The sequence below is a fragment of the Myotis yumanensis genome, unplaced genomic scaffold (genome assembly GCF_028538775.1).
Source record: "Myotis yumanensis isolate MYYU_CA2020_CCGP unplaced genomic scaffold, mMyoYum1.0.hap1 SCAF_9, whole genome shotgun sequence".
Lineage (NCBI taxonomy): Eukaryota > Metazoa > Chordata > Mammalia > Chiroptera > Vespertilionidae > Myotis > Myotis yumanensis.
This window is the reverse complement of record NW_027223760.1, coordinates 79,884,453-79,902,991: the sequence shown is the minus strand read 5'-3', so window position 1 is coordinate 79,902,991 and position 18,539 is coordinate 79,884,453. Positions and strand designations below refer to the sequence as shown.

At 47.5% G+C, this 18,539-nt stretch overlaps 1 protein-coding gene across 3 annotated transcripts in view; it reads left to right on the top strand.

Annotated features, from left to right (window-relative positions):
- Window positions 1-18,539, top strand: part of ELMO1 (engulfment and cell motility 1) — a 401,514-nt gene that overhangs the window by 283,285 nt on the left and 99,690 nt on the right. For all 3 annotated transcript variants that reach the window (XM_070424794.1, XM_070424795.1, XM_070424793.1), the window contains one exon: window positions 1,300-1,436. In XM_070424794.1, the coding sequence (XP_070280895.1) occupies window positions 1,300-1,436 (137 nt within the window). The remainder of the gene's footprint in view (window positions 1-1,299; window positions 1,437-18,539) is intronic.

Genomic DNA, 18,539 nt, shown 5'->3' with positions numbered 1-18,539 from the left:
ACCAAGTGGCTGTAGCAGGGCTCCCCCCAAGGGCAGAAGTCTCTGCTGTAACCCACCCACCCTCCTCTGCTGGGCTTTTGGGGCTTGAAATTCCACCATTTAGAGCAGTGGTTCTCAACCTTGGCTGCACATTAGAATCACCTGGGAATCTTTTTAAAAGCCTGATTTCTGGGCCTCATCCTCCAGAAATTGTTTCTTTGTTACTAATGTTGTGTCCCCACCCCATAACGAAGAAACAGAATTTCCGGAGGATGAGGCCCAGAAATCAGGATTTTAAAAAGATTCCCAGGTGATTCTAATGTGCAGCCAAGGTTGAGAACCACTGATTTAGAGCCTTGAAGACTGATTGGTCTTTAAGAGGTTCCAATTAGCATAAGAATTCTTTTACTATACTTAACAGCTTATATTTTTTAAAAATGTAGGGTTCTGTGTTGGGGGTCACAAAGACAAGTTCCTTGGGCTCTAGTATCGTTGTCCATAGACATGAGCGCTAAGAGGCCTGGTACAATCAAATGTGATGCATGGGAAAGGGCTATGAGTGTAACCTGGACAGACAGCTGAGAAGAAGGTTGGGGCGAGGCTGGGTCAGGGAAGAAGAGGTGGCTGCACCTGGAGCTCAGAGCATGGAGTCTGACCCCAGGAAGCTTGACAATAGGGGCTCACAGGCAGGTTGACTGGCCTCATGTTTTGGTCCAGGATCTGACCAGTTGTGACCTTGAAAGCCACTTGGATTGCTTTAACCTCCAGCCACCTGTGTCTGGGAATGTAAAGCAAGTGGTTAATGGCACCAGATGGTTAATGATCTCAAATGTCCCCTACCCACTGCCTAACGGGGTAAAAAAGCCCCCTGGAGAAATAATCAAGGAAACTGCTTTCCAAGTTGCAATTAATTGTGTATGCAGGGAAGCTCATCCTCCGCCAGTGGTTCTGTAGAGAAAGGAGAAATTAAGGGAGGAGGAGGAGCTGTGATGGAGAGGGAGTTCTGCACAGTCTCCATAAGGTTATTGAAGGCAGATATAGAGCTTATACTCAACACCAGAGATCCGGGCCGGGAGCAGCCCTAAGGCTCATGTCATGCTGTGGCTTAGGACCTGACTTCTGTCAAAAATTGTGCCTACGGGTAGGTCTGACAATCCGACCTTGAACTTCGAAGTTGCACAGGATCTATTCTTAGGTTGCTTCTCAGCATTCCTTTTACCCGCTATGGCTTGAGCGAGCTATGCCTCCCGTCATCTCTCCTTGGAGCACCCCCACGTGGCTGTCCCATCATTTCCCTCCTCTCCCTTCTCTCTCCTCCAGCCAGTGAGACCTGCAACGACTTCCACCCGATGTTCTTCACCCACGACAGATCCTTCGAGGAGTTCTTCTGCATCTGCATCCAGCTCCTGAACAAGACCTGGAAGGAGATGAGGGCGACTTCCGAAGACTTCAACAAGGTAAGGGGGACCGGAAGCAGAGGCAGCACCTCGTCCCCCAAAGAGCCGCACTTTGCAGGGCCCCTGGGCCATGTGTGGAAGGCAGTGGGCCAGTTGGGAGAATGGGGACGACTGGATTTCAGGTCGCTTTGAGAAAGGAGGAAGGAAGTCATGAGGCTCTTGGTGATGCTGTCCTCTCTGGGGATGAGCTTCGAGCAGCTGTGTTCCTTTGGGCTTACTAAGCTGAAGCCAGCAGCAGAGGCGCTTTTGTGAAAAATAACGTTGAGATGATCTTACGTCTCTTCCATGACATGACTCTGGAATGCCTTGTTATTGCGGGTCTATTGGGAAAACGCCTCCCTTCCACCTGTGCAGGTGGCGGACCTGGAGATGATGAGGTCAGGAAGGCTGCTTGGCCAGGGCACTGGGTTTCATTGTGGATTGTGGATGTGTTGAGACAATTTGCCCTTGACTGTTAAATTGCAAGATCTCTTTCAAAGAGTTGCGTAAGTCTATATGGAACATCTTTTGGTTTAGAGAGAGCATTTGGTTCACTGAATGGAGGAGTCCTTTGGTTTTCTGTAAGAGTGTGAATTTCATGTTTTTTTCTGTTGGGTGGAGAGAAGAATGTTGAACAACTTAGAGGAACAGAAGCATTGTGTGTACTTTTCAAGATAAACAAAATCTTTATCCTGAGATAAAGGCCTTATAACAATGATAACATGGCTCATAAATGATGTTGGGTGCAGGTGTATTTCAGCCTTGAATTATTCTAATTTGCTACTGTGTCATCATAGCCCATGTCTACTCACCTGGTCCTGGGGCATAACTCTCTCTAAAAGTAAGGGTCTGATCTCATCAGCATCCTGGGGCCTCGTGGGCTTGTGCTTGGGGCACAACCTAAGGTCTGCATTGCAGCTCTACTTGATCTCTTGTTGGCCTCTGCCTCCCCATCATCTCCTCTCTTCCACCACAGTTCTGGTTTGTGGCATCTGGAACTGATATAGGTGGAAAAGAAAAAAAAAAGAAACCGGGAAAAGGAAAAAGACACCCTTCCCTAAGCCGCAGTCAGGCTCCAGCCTGTCTCCATCAGCACAATGATCTTACCTGCGGCTACAGCAGACGCCTGAGGTCCATCTCAGTCATTCTGGGCCATTGGTTTAGTTCACTGACAGGGGCCCCAGTGGTGCCCCTCTGTGGCGAGCACTGATCTGGAAGCTGCAGCTTAGAGCCGCCAGGGGTGTGAGCAGCTGTGCCCACAGACAGGCACATCAGGAAGGGACGTGGAGGGAAGCCCAGGATTTCCTTTGTGATTATAACTGCAGCCTCCCAAAGGTACCTCACTTGATCATGAGAGATTTTGCAATTCAGGTGCAAATCATCCCTGGGAGGGAGGGAGGGAAGGAAGGAGGGAGAGGCAAGGTGGTCTGACAGTAAGTTCAATTAAGCCAAAGAAATAAGGAGAGTTAAAGCAATGGTCTTTGAAATTGCTGGGGCCACTTCGCCCTGGATCAGTTCAACTCTTCATGTACTGCGGTGTTGCTGGAAACCATCCGGTCTTTAGCTCTTCTGTGCCAGAACCACCCTCTCCCCCAGGAGAAGGGGATCTCAGCACTGCCATGTTCCAGCACCATGGGTCCATCTGCCTTCTGAGATTCCCTGGAATTACAGAAGTCTGCATTTTTGTAAGTGATAACAATACAGACCTTATTGTTGCTGATCTATGCACAGATAAGGTGTACAGAAAACATTACCAAATTCCTGCAGAGGAATGGCGCAAGGGTTGAGCTCTTGACACCTAACTCCTATAGAACTTGAGGTTTTTGACAGGAACGCACTGTTAGCAAAGGAAACCGAGGCATTGGTCTGGAAGAGGTGAGAGGCCAGACCTGGGAGCTGAGCAGGGCTCCCGGGTCCGTGTGGTTCCCTGCAGCCATGTGCTCTGGTTGGTGGCAGTGACATCCTGCTGCTCAGGGTAAGGCGACAGCAAACCCTGCCGTTGCTCCGACACTTCTTTCAGGATTCACACATGACCAGAGGCTTCCTTCAGCAGCTGCAGGGCCAGGTTTCAGGTACAGTTTCTTACTGTGGCCCTGCACCACTGGCCTGGTCAGAACTGATCAAATGTAGGAACACATGTGGGCTTAGTGTTACTGGTTCGATGGAATGTTTTTCTTGTTTCCTAAGATTGTCCAAATCTGAGCTGAGAAATATCGGGAAGAAGCTCAAGGTTAGACAGCATTCCTTCTGAACTTTCTCGGGCAGCATCTCAGGCTCTGGCCACTTTGTCAGGAAGCATGGATGGCAGCTTTCAGCGTCCACCTGAAACCTGGGGCTGCCTTCTTTAGCGCGTGTCTGGAGAAGCAGCAGCCCTCAATCCAAAGTTTCATTTTCCCAACAAACAAGACGAGATCCCAGCAGATGCAGGAATCTCTTCAACAGCCCCCCTGGAAGGGGACAGGAGTTCGTAGGTTTCAAGCGCTTGGTAGTCAGTGCTACAGCGAGAAGTGGGGTGTGGAGAAGCAGCTGTCTTTCTGTCCTAGGACTTGGGAAGCACCAGGTGGGATTTTTTAAAAATTTATATAAGAGAAGTAGAATTAGAGAGGGATTCAAGTATTTATGCTTTGAAAGTCCTTTCTTTCAATTCTCAGTAGAGCGTTCTCTGTAGAATAATCCATTGATTTGGGCCATTGGGTTTGTATTCTACGTTTTTTGCCTTTTGTTTCTGATATTTGAGAGCACACATTAGTCACTGTTCTTGGCATCATAGAGGAGCTGAACTGCAGCTGGACCCCTGGCGCACACGCGGCCCCGTAATCCTGGATGGAGGCCCTGTTTTTTGAGCAGGGCAGGAGGGGCATGCAGTGATGTGGGTATTTTAGGTACAGGAATCTCACTGGCAGAGTCTGTCCCTGATTCTGCTCCCTTTAAAAAATCTAACAAGAGTCTACACGTCAAACTCTATATCTGTGCGTAGCAGTTTCTCAATCTTGCCTGAGCATTGGAACCACCAGGGAAGGGGGAGGTGAAAGCCTGGTAGCCCAGTGCCCACTCACTCCACATACCAGTTACATCTCTGGGTGGGGCCAAAACGATCATTGAAGATTGTTGTAAAGGTAGATTTGGTCACTAATGGTGCATTGTGTCCGTAGGGTCACCATCAGTTGATACACATAACATGTTACCACCAACTGGTAGGGATTGCGGGCATTGATGAAGTAAGATGCTCATAGGTCTGCAAGGCCCATGTAAAAATCCTGGCTCTCTGAGTAGCAACTCAGGAGTCTGCCTATAATAAAAAGTCGAATTATATATAATATATATAGTGGATCCCAGTCTCCCACCGCCCTCTTTTATGGTGGCATGGTAGTAAGTTGAAGTAATAAGTGTAAAAATTCTTTGAGGAAGTAAAATGCATTTATGAAGTGTTATTTTTGTATGTGATAAGATCTATTCTGTCTGAAAAAGGAGTAAATTGCTCTTTTTCTTTAACACTTGTTTATTGAGTTTATTGGGGTGGCATTGGTTAATAGGTTGTGTAGGTTTCAGGAGTATGAATCTGTAACAGCCATCTGTATACAGTATTGTGTGTTCACCTCCCCAAGTCAAGTCTCCTGGCATTTACCCCCCCTTTACCCTCTCCCACCTGCCCCACCCCGCTTTCCCTCTGGTCATCATATACTGTTGTCTGTGTCTGTGAGCTTTTTTTAAATTGCATTTTTCAAAATAAGACATTTTTTGGCCATTATGTTTTTTTTAAAAAAAGGAAAGCTGTCTGTGTACCCCAAATGAAGTTCTTAACTGAATAAGGTAGCTCATTTAACTTCAGCGGAAATCGTGCTGAAGCTGGAAATTCCACGGATTCTGGTGGTGTCGTCATCCACCACAACTCCATTAGGCCCTTGGTTTTCCAGGCGACCAGCATGGGTGGGTAACTGATCAGCGGTTCCACCCTCTCGCTCTCCTGAGGGCTGGTGGCAGTTAACACTCTTCAGCAGTTACCTCGTTGCCCAGACTTCTCCCGGGATGGCTGAGCCTTCCAGGGGCCGTCAAAACATTTGTTCATGGCATTGGTATTACTTTAGATTAGGGGAGGGGAAACCTTGTTTCTGCCACGGGCCATTTAGATATTTATAACATCATTGGAGGGCCATACAAAATTATCAGCTTAAACATTAGCTGCTATATTTGGTCACACATTTAATTAACTGACCCCTAATGCCTTGGCAGGGCCAGACCAAATGATTTCAAGGGCCTTATACGGCCCTCAAGACAGATATTCCCCACCCCTGGTGTAGATGCTAGCAAAATCGGCATCAAAAGCCAAGATCCAATGAGTTTGCTCTGCTTTCCAAGGACCAAAGTGGAAGAAACCAATGATTTGAAAAACGTAGTCACTCTGGCACAAAAGCACAATTTTAAACCGTCACCCAGCAACACAGTAAGCAAAGCACAGCCTGATGGAGATTAGACGCTCAGGCGCGCAGATAAGAAACCACTCCTTCCAGTAGGAGAACCTGGGCACCGGAGGCCCCTGGCCCCAGACAAAGCCGCGGCTGCCCTGGGAGGCTGCGGGCTTCGTGGAGTCAGCAGAGAAATCCTCTGTCAGGAAGGACGAGGGAGCAGCACGGAGGAGGCATCCCGAGAAGTCCCGGGGAGATTGTCCATGGAGCAGAGCCACTATCTAGTCACATCTAGTGTTGATGGGTCAGAGTAGAAAAGGGATTGTTTGGCCCAGCCGGTGTGGCTCAGTGGTTGAGCGCCGACCTATGAACCAGGAGGTCAGGGTTCAATTCCTGGTCAAGACACATGCCCGGGTTGTGGGGTTGATCCTCATTATGGGGTGTGCAGGAAGCAGCTGATCCATATTTCTCTCATCATTGATGTTTCTGTCTCTCTCTCCCTCTTCCTTCCTTTCTGAAATCAATAAAAATATATTTAAGAAAAAAGGAAAAGGAATTATTTGAAACCTTAAAGGTAGCGATCGCATGAGTGAAAAAGGGAATATATTTGCTGCCAGACTGCCTCCAGCTTCCTGACTGTCTGTGCGTGGATTTCAGGGGCAATTACATATTCAGGAGCCCCCTTCCTAGGCTGGGCCCGCTCAGCTTCATGCGATGCACACACTGTTGGTTAGCCGAGCTGGCTCAGGGAATGAAAGGTGGTCTGTAACCCTCCACATGAATAAACATGAACCCCATTTGCATGAGGCAGGTGACTGTAAAATATCTCAGAGCCAGTTGTGAAAGGAGGCTTTGTGCACGGTCGCCCAGGGGATGCCGGGAGGACTCGGCGTGGCTTCTCTTCATTAGAATTCCACCGAGCGCTGCTGTTATTGATCTGAACGGAGCCTGGCGTGGCTAATAAAGTAGGTGTACGTCGTAATTGAAACATTAATATTTAAGAAGAGGAGAAGTCTGTTCAGGGGCCCTAATGGCATGCGAGGTGCTGTCCATTTCTGAGCTGCCGAGCTGTGGATGAGGAGCCGTTCAGCAGGCGTGTTGTGTTGCGCAGAGGTCTTTAGTTTGGCACAAAGAAAATCGAACCTCCTCCTGGAGCAAATGCATCATCTGAATAGATTTATTTTCCCTTTGATGTGTCTGTGGGAGAGTTAGCAGATGGTTTTGTGTGTGTGAGTGAGTGTGTGTGTGTGTGTGTGTGTGCTTTTAAACTCCTCAGTGAACGGAGTGCCACCATTTTTCATGGGATTGGCCTCTTTCAGTTGGACAGTAGTCAAAGCCGCCCTTCTCTGGTCCTTGTCAATATCAACTATGCTTCACCAGCTTATTCTTCCGATTGGCATCTTTCCTCACACACCCAGTGCGTGCGCTTTCGGAAAAGAAACGTACGAACCACAGGTACCTGCTGCCTGACCACACAGGAGGCCGAGAGGGGTGGAGCCCATCACTCAGACTCTGCGTCACCACTGCCCCCACGCACGAGCTGTGCCAGATGTTTTCCCCTGAAATGTTAACAACGCAGATATCTGGTTACCTGTTTATGTAATGTACATACAGTGTGCTTTACACGTGGACAAGAGTGAGTTGGGGTTTTTTTCCTCCTCCAAGAACCAGTTTTCACCACCTGGGGGCACTGTCCGCCTCCCCCATAGAGCATGCAAGGCAGGGAGGGAAGAGCCCAAGCTGTAGCCCAGGGAGTCTGGGCACAGTCCCACTGTGGCCCCTTCCAGCAGTGTGACCTTGAGCATGTCCGTTAGCTGTTAAGTTCCTTCTCATCTGTCCACTAGTAACAGTAATAATAACAACAACAAAAAGAGTAATAATAATGGCAGTAGGTCCTAGAGTCACTATGAGGATTAGGCCCTCAAAGGGTAGCTTGGCAAATTGCCTCCCACAAATGAGAGGTGCTTCACTTAACAGATAAACCTAAATTAACTTTTGACCTTGCGATATCATTGAGCTCCTTTGATTTCCCAAGATGGTTCATTCCAATATCTATAAATACAGATTTCTCTATACATCTGAAGGGGGACCCACTGAACTTGGGTTTGGCTGCAAAGGAGATCTTGAGCACAGTGGGGCCCAGTTCCTCAATGAGGAGGAGGTGCTCCTGACAAAAAGGCAGAGTGAGATGCGTCAGTCCCTCGGTTCAATCGCAGAGCCTCCCGAAACGTGAGAATAATGACGTCTCTTGGAATTAACTGCTCACATAACTGTCATCAGTGACTTCTGAAACTTCTTACCCTTTTATTAACTACACTTTGGGGCACTCTATGAATCTATGAATTGTTAACTGGTTGCTCGGGCCTGAATTCTGTATTCCATTGTGGATTATATGAGGAATTTAATAATAGCACAGAACCCATTTTAATAGTATTCTTCCAATTAAAAGAAAATCACCTACATTTAAGTAAGGTACAATGAGGTGGGCATTTTAAATTAAAGAGCAGATTGGAATCAGAGTTGGATAGTCACGAAGAGTAAGATTAGATGGGATCTCATGAAATACAAATCCTCCTTGATTTAAAAGGAAATATTTACCTTGTAATTGCAAAATAAATTACCGTAAAAGGGAGTTGAAAATGCACATCTCTGAAGGGATGTGTTTCTTAAGATAGAATAGAAGATAAAGGAGCTGTCAAATAGATGTTCCTTCTGCCCGCTGAGCTCCCAGAAGGAGACGTACAGAGTACAGTGTCCCCTGTCTCCCCACAGAATTGCAACTTAAAACAGCCACCTCAGCTGACCTATAGACCTGGGAGTATGAGAAGAATTTCTTGGCTTTGGGGATTATTTGTTACACAGCACTAGTGTGGCAATAGCTGACTAAGACATCAACTATGATGTAACATACTAGTATCTCCCAGCTTTGAAACCCTCCCACTTTTCAAATGTCCTTCAGCACAGGTCTGACCATATCTATTATTCTTGCTTTTAATCTAGCTATGTCCACTGTCTGCCTCATAAAGTTTCATGGTCTTACACCAAGATGTTCAGATTTCTCTTTGATTTGCCTAACATGCTTTCTCCGCTTCATCTCCACATCTTTGCCCTCCCCAGCCCTGAGCTCTGCCTAGATTCACCTGCCCATCATTCCTTGTGTAAGCCATAATACTTTCATATCTTAGGCTTTTGCTCATCCTCATTCCCTCTGCCAGAAGTCACTTCCCTGTTGAAATTCGACTTTAGGATTTTGCACAAATGCCACCTCAGTGAGCTGGTGACCATCTTTCACTCAACATGAAATTCTATACCTCTGCCCCTTGCAGCATGGAATTCAAATTTTCATTTGGGAAATATCTTCTAGTTTAGTAGTAGTTTATTTACCAGTCTGTCTCTCCAAATTAACTTAACATATCATTGGAAGCAAGAACCATAGCTTTAAATCTTAATATCCTCCAGGTGTTGTTGTTTTTTTGTTTGTTTGTTTTGTGGTGGGGTTTTTTTGGTAGTTACTTGCCCAATTACTTTGGGTTGAATGGCCATAAATGTTTAATTCTCCCATTTTTTAATGGGAGAATTAAAATGGTCCCCAGCCAATAAACTGAGTTAATTTGCACCATTCTAGTGTGGATGGTCACCGCTGGTCAGTTGCCGGAGACCGTGGGTACTAAGTGTTCTGCAGTTCCATAGAACAGAGCATGTTCTTGCCCAGATGCCAAGAGACCTTATTGAGAAGCACTTCTAGACCCTTCATTCCACATCTCTTCTTCAGATGTCAAAACTTTGAGGGAGCTACAAGATGATTTTGCCATTCATTTCTGAATAAAAATGACAGTAGTAATTATTTTTTCACATGTGCAGCTTTATATAAAGTGAATGGAAAGCCTCAAAGACATTGAACATTTGCACAATAAACTGAGGAGGAGCATGCTTGGAGCCCTGAGTTTAAAAAAGAAAAATCCCTCCGTTTCAGTTTTTCACTCTCATTTGGTATATCTCTCTGAGGCCTGCTTAACCCACTTCCCCGGCCACGTGGGGAGTCCTCTGTGTCCCCACTAGTCGTGCTTTCTATCTCCAGGCCAGTGGGGAACTAATGCCACTAATGGGCTTGTCCCTTCGTGGATGGCTGTCGAGGGACCTTCCCGTGCAGAGGACACACGTCCTTCCCGAAGCCCATCCCATTTAGGTGACGCCATCTCCTCCCAGTTCACCAAAATCTCTTGCATTTTACCTTCACCTCCCAAAGTTCTCTTAAGCTAGAAAAACTATATTGCTTTCCCCAAGAAGGTCCTCAGAGTAAGAAGACTTGATTCCCAGCCACCTTATGTTTTAGGTGCCGGTGGCCACCCACCCCCTGAATGCAGTCCTGCTTCCTTATTTCTCCTTCTCATATCCGCTTGCATGGCTGGGCTGCATCCGAGGGTCTGGCAGATGGCATTTTGCTGCTTGAGCTGCCACAGAAGTAAATGTCATTGGCACATGATGGCAGATTTCCATTCTGTGAATCACAGGGCATGGGATTCTGTCCGAGAGCTCCAGGCCAGTATGTGTTTTTCAAGCAGCAGCAGAAAAGGGTAAGAACCATGCCTCACAGATGCTGTTTCTAATAAAATGCTCCGATTGCAGTAAAAGGTCCGTATGAAATGGAGATGCCGGTGGCCTCAAGCGTGTTGGAAACGGCTGCTTGGCTTATCTCATTGTGGTCGGGCCACCGGGCCCGCTGGATGTTGCTCCAGACCTCAGCTAAGCAGACGCTGGCCGGTCAGGGATGGAGAGTTGATTTTGAAATGTTTTGGACAGATAATATTCAGGTATCAGAAAAATATGGCTGTGAATAAAAGTACTAGCATTGACGGTTTTTCAACGCAATTTACCAGAATATTGTATTCATTAAATTTGCAGGTAATAAAACCCTTTAGAACAGAGTTGGGTAATGACAGAGACCCACCTGAAGCTGCTGGACATACCAGCCTGGGTCCCACCCACTCACCCCTCAACCTCACCCCCTAACCCCCCACCCCTGCTCCCTCACTCCACCCACCTCCTCACTCTCCACCCCCTCCCATGGCTGAGGAATCAAGAGGAGGGTTTGGAAATTTGCAAAGGAAAAATAAGTTCAGTTAATAAGTTCAACGAGTCAAGAGCATCGACCCTGGACCCACAGCATGGGGTCCGAACCCCAGCTCCCTGCTTTCCTTGCTGGTGACCTTGGGTAGATGAATGTCCTTGCCCTGTTTCTCAGTGTCTTCCTTGGTGAGATGTGGCACTTGATGTAGTAGTTGTGAGGGTTAAGTGAGCCAATATTAGACTGATCATATGAAATGGCCAATATCTGACCATTTCTGAATTGCAAAATTTTAAGATTCTTTGGGTTTATCCTAACATATGTAAAGCACTTGGGCCGTTTCCCTGAGGGAAGGGTCAGGAGGGTTCAGCACTTCTGACCAGGCGTGGGAGGCTCCGCCCCAGCTGACCACATGACCCTGGGTGGCTCTCCTACCTGTGCACTCATCACCCTCCTTTTTAGACAGAGGTGTCCCCGGTGTACCTGAAGCAGATTCCTCCTTCTGCGCTCTGTATTCTCTGCCTTCTCATCTGCTCTGAGATTCAACCAGTTACCCCTCCTAATCTTTACAGCATCAGTCTCATCCCCTTGGGTGCTGTCCTTCTCACCAGCATGTAAATGTACACAAATCCCCTGCACTTTAAATATATTTGTATTGATTTCAGAGAGGAAGGGAGAGTAAGAAAAAGATAGAAACATCAATGATGAGAGAGAATCACTGGTTGCTTCCTGCGCACCCCACACTGGGATTGGCATGTGCCCCAACCTGGAATCCAACAGTGACCTCCTGGTTCATAGGTCGATGCTCAACCACTGAGCCACGCCAGCTGGACAAATCTCCTGCATTTTAAAAAACACATAAATAACTGCTTCTCAGTCCTCTACCCATCCCCTCCCAGCCAGCTTTTCTCAAACAGTTGCCTCTGCTCCTCACCTCTTCTCACTTCCCATTAGCTTATTAATCTATTATGACCCGTCTTCTGCCCTCAATGTAAATATAGCAAAGTCATAAATATTACTCTAAATCGCACTAAATTACATTGTCAATACTTGAAAACCACTTTAGCCACAAAAGCCACTGATTTTGACAAAGTCAAGAATGACCTTGGGTGGACATGTTTTAATCGCTACCTTATTTTCCCTCTTGGCAAGACTTGACCCCATTAGCCACTCTCTTAAAAAACAATCTTACCGTGGCTTTGGAAATGAACACACACGTAGATACATACATGATATGCTATATGTATATTAAAGGAAGAAATAAAATAATTGTCCTTGTTCCAGTTACTAGTGCTATCCTATATAATAAAACGGTAATATGCAAATAGACCCTAACGGCAGAATGACCAGAACGACTGGTCACTATGATGCACACTGACCACCAGGGGGCAGACGCTCAATGCAGGAGCTGCCCCCTGGTGGTCAGTGTGCTCCCACAACGGGAGCTCCACTCGGCCACAAGCCAGGCTGATGGCTACGAGCATAGCAGCAGTGGCATGAGCCTCTCCCACTTCCGCGGCAGCACTAAGGATGTCTGACTGATGCCTTAGGCCCATGAGAGGGTGCAGGCAAGGCTGAGGGACTTCCCCCCCCCCCCAAGTGCACAAATTTTCATGCACCGGGCCTCTAGATTTTAGAATAAAATTTCAAAAGATAACTACAAATATAACCAAACTCAAGAAGAGAAACAAGACTCCAACATGCACTGATACCTATTTTGAATACTTGAAAACCTCTCTCGCCACAAAAGACATGATTTCTAAGAGGCAAGTGGAAATGGGGAGGGATTGTTAAGTTATTCTAATTGAAGAGTAGAAAAAAGTCCCATTGTTATAAATCTCTGCTCTGAGGGAAAAGATAGACATCTCAAAATTTATAAAAACAAATCTTTTATTCCTCACATCTTTATGCTATTGACATCCTCCCTCCTCCTCACTCAGTTTCTTCTCTTCAGGCTGAGAAAGTTACCCAAATCTCGCCTATCTGTAAAAGTGCTTTTTTTCACCACTTGTTTCTCTTTCAATTTATTATTCAATGCCTTTCCGTCCCTGCTGTGCCAAAGACTCTAGGACAGAACGCCATCTCCACACACCCACCTCGCTCACACTGTGGGCTGCCATCATCGCCACATCCACCCACTGACCTGCTTTATTTATCCGCGCTCACCTCCTGAGGGCGGAGTCTGAGGCTCTTCCCAGGGCTCATCCTGCTTCATCCGCCTGGAGCGGCTCCTGCCCCGCCCGTGCTTCCTGGGATCCTCTCCATGTCCTGACTCGGAGACACTACACTACACCGCCTTCACCGACCCCTCCAGCTTAGGTATTTCCCGAGAACATCTCTTTGCTTCTCTCCTACACCTCCTCCTGCCCCTCACACTCACTCCCTGTCAGTCATCCTTCAGTGCTGGGAGTGACAGGACAGCCCACCTCATCTCCTAGCCTGGGAACTCGGGAGTGATCCTTGCCCCCCACCCCCCGCCTCTGCTCCAGGCAGGTCCCAGCTCCTATGTGCCCACCAAGTAGGAGAAGGGTCATCTGGCTTTGATTGCTATGACCCTGTCTCCTGCCGCCTCCGTCTCTTATGTAGACTGTGTTTGTCTTTGCATTGTTCTCCCTGAATGTGGATTGGATGCACCTCGAAGTTGTCTTCCCCTCGCTGCCGAAATGCCATTCTAAGAACACATTTGTACTCGAGAATCCCTGGCTTCCTCTTCGCAGCATGATAACAGAAGTTCCACATCCTGTTGCCAACTACCATTCCAAACAAATGCCTATGGCATCCTGCACCCTCCCCCACCTCCCACCACCAACCTGTAATTCATCACAGTGATGGCGCCCGAGTGTGCTTTGTGCAGCCAAGTCTCCTTCTTCCTCACGGTCCCCCAGCAGGGAAGACCCTCTGCCTTTTCTGTTGAAATCCTGCCCCTCCTTTAAGGCCCAGCTCAAGGCCCTGTGGAGCCCATGCAGAAGTGCAGATTTAATTATTTCCCCTGGGTACACCTTTTCCCTCTCCTGTAGCATTTCACATAATCAGGCGTGTATTGGGTTTGGAAACTTCTTTTAGCCAATTAGCTGACTCCACACAGCTCTCTGGCACCTCCTGCCTTGAGACAGTGACGTAGCCGTTCCCCGGGTTCCCGTACCCAAAGTCTGAGACCCACTGTTGGTTCTTGGCTTCGCACAGGAAAGGATTCAGATCGGAGCCAGCGGACAGGTCAAAGCGAGGGTGGGTTTATTAGTGAGGCGGAGAGCGGGCCGCTCCACGGACAGAGCAGCCCCGTCAGCGAGCTTGGCTTCCGATATGGAGGTTTATTGAACCAGGGGCAGGGCATTCAGTGAGGGGGAGGAATTCTCAGGATTTGTCTGGGAAAGGGATGGAGATTTCTGGGAACAGCCTCCTGGGCTGTGTCATGTCTGTATATGGGCTTTCTGTTTGGGATGGTGGTGCGGAGGTGCGGGGTGTGCCGTCAGTATGCGAATGTATCACAGTGAGTCTGATGAGGCTGGGGTTGCTGTGCGGTGAAATCAGTCACCATGTGGATGGAACTGGTCTGCTGGTTCTAAGCCATCAGTCCGTGGGGGGTTGGTCTCACCATCGCCTTGGCAGTCCTTGTAGCCCTCAAGGCTGTCCCAGCAACGCTGCCGAGTCCTGGCAGGCGCCGTGCAGCCAGGTCTTAGCCGTCGTCACGTAGTCACGGACCTGCACTCACTCTCTTGGCTCAACTCCTGAGAACAAAGACAAATCTTCACCTTTCGACCCAGGGCACCCACCAAAGAAATTGTTTAGGTGCTCAACAAATGTTACCTGGATTGCATTTTCATCCAGCCATTCATGGGGGAGAAAGATATGATAATGTGCCTTTTTCTCCAATGCTTTAAAAGGAAAAGGCAATTCTAGAACAAATTTTGCAAGCTATAGGATGAATTGAGTGCCTAAGTGAAGAACATTGTGTAGCTAAGATGTAACAGGAGTAGGAGTGATTCTTCAGCGTGACAATTTCTTTTAGGACCAGGAAAAAAAAACTTTTTCAGACGTTCCCAGGAGAAGAAGAAAAGGAATGTGTGTCTGTGCCCTAAAAACACCTTTGCATATAGGTTCTGGTGGTGTTCGCTGCCTGACAGAGGCCTGTTGGTGTTTCATGCTGATGTGTGGCTCTGGCACAGACCAGAGGCTGAGATGCTCTCAGACACATTCACGTCCCACCCCGGCTGCAAGGAGCCTGGGAGACCAGCCTCCCGGTGGCAGGAGCCCTCCCTGCTCCCTCACCGGCCCGTGTTCACATGGGGCTGCAGCCCTGGCCCTGCTCCTGCAGAGACAAGAGGCAGAGTTGTCATTCACGGTGACATTAAAGGGCCCCTGGCCACCACTTTGCTGGAAGAAACATTGACATTTCAGTAGAATTTAGAGAAATTTGGGGGGACAGAGTTCCTGTTGGGAAGTTCACCTGCAATTGATGACCTCATTTACAAAGCCTGGAGCTCCACCGCAGCTATTTAGAATCACAGACAGTCCAGGAAGAAGAAGAAAGGTTTGCATATAGATGTTCCTTTTACTGTTATTTATAGCTGCAGGAAAATGGAAAATAACCCCATAATTCAGCAATAAGGATATGATAAATTAACATCTGGGCACATTTATTTATATGTTACATTTTTTTCAGCTATTCAAAGTGGCATTTGTGAATAGTATCTAAATGTAAGAAAACAGTTTTATATTATGTTAAATGTGAGGATGGAGGATGCAAAATCATATCTTAACTAAGTAAGAAATGCAAACTGAGAAGGTTTTGATCTTAAATTTGAATGATTTTAACAAGGATTTCTTCTGCATGGTGTGATTAATTAGTTTTTTTCTCTTTTATTATTGTTTTTAAAATATATATTCTTATTGATTTTAAAAAGGAATGGAGAGGGAGAGAGAGAGATAGAAACATCAGTGATGAGAGAGAATCACTGGTTTGCTGCCTCCTGCACGCCCCTACTGGGGATCAAGCCAGCAACCTGGGCATGTGCCCTGACAGGGAATCTAACTGTGTCCTCCTGGTTCATAGGTTGATGCTCAACCACTAAGCCACACTAGCCGGGCATCTTTTATTATTTTTTAATGTTACACATTCTCTCCACTGAACATGTGTGTTCTTACAGTCATATTTTAAAAAACAACAACTTTAAAATAAGGGGGTGCAGAACTGTCAGCTGGCTCCAGATGAGAACTGATCGGCAGCCCTGGTTTAGAGGGAATTCTTTGACCTCAACACCTCGTGTTATATATGTCCCTGGTTGGTTGGTTCCTTTTTCCATGAAATAAAGCCTGGGTCTCAGCCAGCCTCGCTAGCCCAACCAGACCCTGCATCTTCAGCCTGCACTTGATTGGCACTAAGATCAAAAGCCCCCGAGGCTCCATTTGAGGAAGACTCATGAACTGGAAGAAGTTCTGAGCAGATGTGACATTCTTACAGAGAAGAGCCAGGTGGCCCCGCACTGCACAGCCTGTAGAGTGGGTTTCCGAGGGGAGCTTTCAAGAGTGCTTCCAGCTCCGCATCTTCTGTCCCTGCCTGGGTGGCAAGAGTGGAGGAGGAAGGCATGGGAGGAAACACGAAGTGAGTCACTGAGATGTTCTCAGAGATAGCCCCGCTGATCCCCCATCCATGATGTCGAGTAGAAAGGCGGGAGGTACTCAGGAGGCTTCTGTGACTTCCCTAGGTGTAAGAGCTGGCAAGAAGATGGCCTGTTCTTGGCTAAGGTGTCAGAGGCACTGGAGACGGTGTTCCTGGACCGTGTTAGTAACTCTGACCGAGGAGTGCGGTATCGGGGATGCCTCGGAAAGATCATTATGAAAGAACGTGACACGTGCAGCGCAAACGGTGTGGGATATTTCAAAGGAGGAACCACACAGAGGAAGGACCCCGCTTAGGAGGGTTTCATGTATGAGGCTCAGGTGAGCAGACAGAGTTGACAGGAAAAGACATGCAATGTAATGACCTCAGGGAGAGAAAACTTCGTATGTGGAGCTTTGTTACTTTCAAGATATTAAGGCTATATGCCTGGGTTCCCAAGACTTGAAAGAATCTTGGGATTGTGATGTTCCTAGACGTTGGTTGAATGAATGGAGCCAATTCTTTACTTCCAAACTGGACTTTTATGGTGAAATATGTTCTTTTCAGTGTATGTGCAGAACAGCTAAGATGTCTTAACAGACAGTAGATTTCCACAAATGTAAGCAACCCTGTGTGGTCAGGGTTGTTTGAAATATTTGCTTTGGGTGCTCATGCTTGTCACTGGGTTGAGAGGATTGTAGGGTGCCCTGTGGACATCAGGGTCAGGATGGCCTTGGGATGACTCTGAGAGGGAGCATTTTGCATGTCAATGAATTGGTTATTGCCCTTTGGGGGCCAATTTTTATGTATAGAATCAAATTAACTCCTTCCTCCAGCACTGACTTAATGATGCAGGCAAGTGGTGAGCAATAAAATACAATTATATTTTGTCTTAATGTAATTGCTGCACAAATTAGGTTGCAACACTGGTTCTTTGTGAGAGTCAGGAATAACCTGTCAATATCATTTGCCTGGGGGCCAGGATCCCCTCTCAAAGCTCCTTTTAATTGGAGGCAGAATGTAGACCAGCTGGGAGTGGTCTGGCTGGGACAAGCTGGTGACACTGGAGGACTGAGTCTGAGAACGCCCGCCCCGTGGGGCAGCGCTGGGGCGCCAGGACTGGGCGTGCTCTGAGTTGGTTTTCCCGGAGAGGCTCTGGTTGTTGCTGAGGGTCACTGAAACTCTGGGCACGTAGTTGTGATGTGACTGACTTCCAACAAAGCCAGCTTTCCACAGCTCGCCCTAGAATTCCCTGTGGTAACCCCTTGGTCCACTGTGTGGCTGCACCTTGAGGTTCCATATCCGGCTGTGTACAGACCTCTTGGACCCCCTTCTAAGCCCTCAAACAACTTCTGCCTTACCCACCCCCTTTCACATCCCAGAACATGGCCTCCTTGGAGCTGACTGCCTACATCTCTAGAACGTTCCTCTTCCTCCCTCCTGACCTGGGCAAACTGTATCTACTCACCTTTTTGACCTTCATGGCTTCCCTCTTGCTCAGAAACCCTCCACTCTCCTCCCTCATCCTGGCACCCCCTGTCCTGGCGCAGGGCATGCCCTGCCGTCAGAGGAGACCAGCACACGCGAGCTCTCTGTGAATCTGTGAGCAGAAAGAGTAGAGAAAGTAAAGGCATCAAGAGTCAATCATTTGATGAAACAGATTTCATCTCTACCAACTGCAATGAAATTGGTTCTCTGAATGAGAATATCAGAAACTATATTTTTTTTCTCAAAAGGTAGAACCGTTTGCATGTGAAGTAGATGTGTGTTGCAGAATTCGGAGAGGTTTATGACGCATATCATGTCTGAAAACCAAGAAGAATGTGAGGTGGCCCAGACCTGCCCCTTTCCCTAACGGTGAAGAACCTCTGTCCCACTGGCACCACCCAAGACTCTACAACCATTGGCCCTGAGTTGTTTTGCCACCATCGCCAGAGGACATGCTTGGCAGAGCTGAGAGCTTGGGCATTTTCATATTTCCTTTGGCATGAGTTTTCCTCAGCCCGCCATCCTGGAATGCATTGCCATGGTATATTTGGAAAATCCGAGCTGGCAAGATG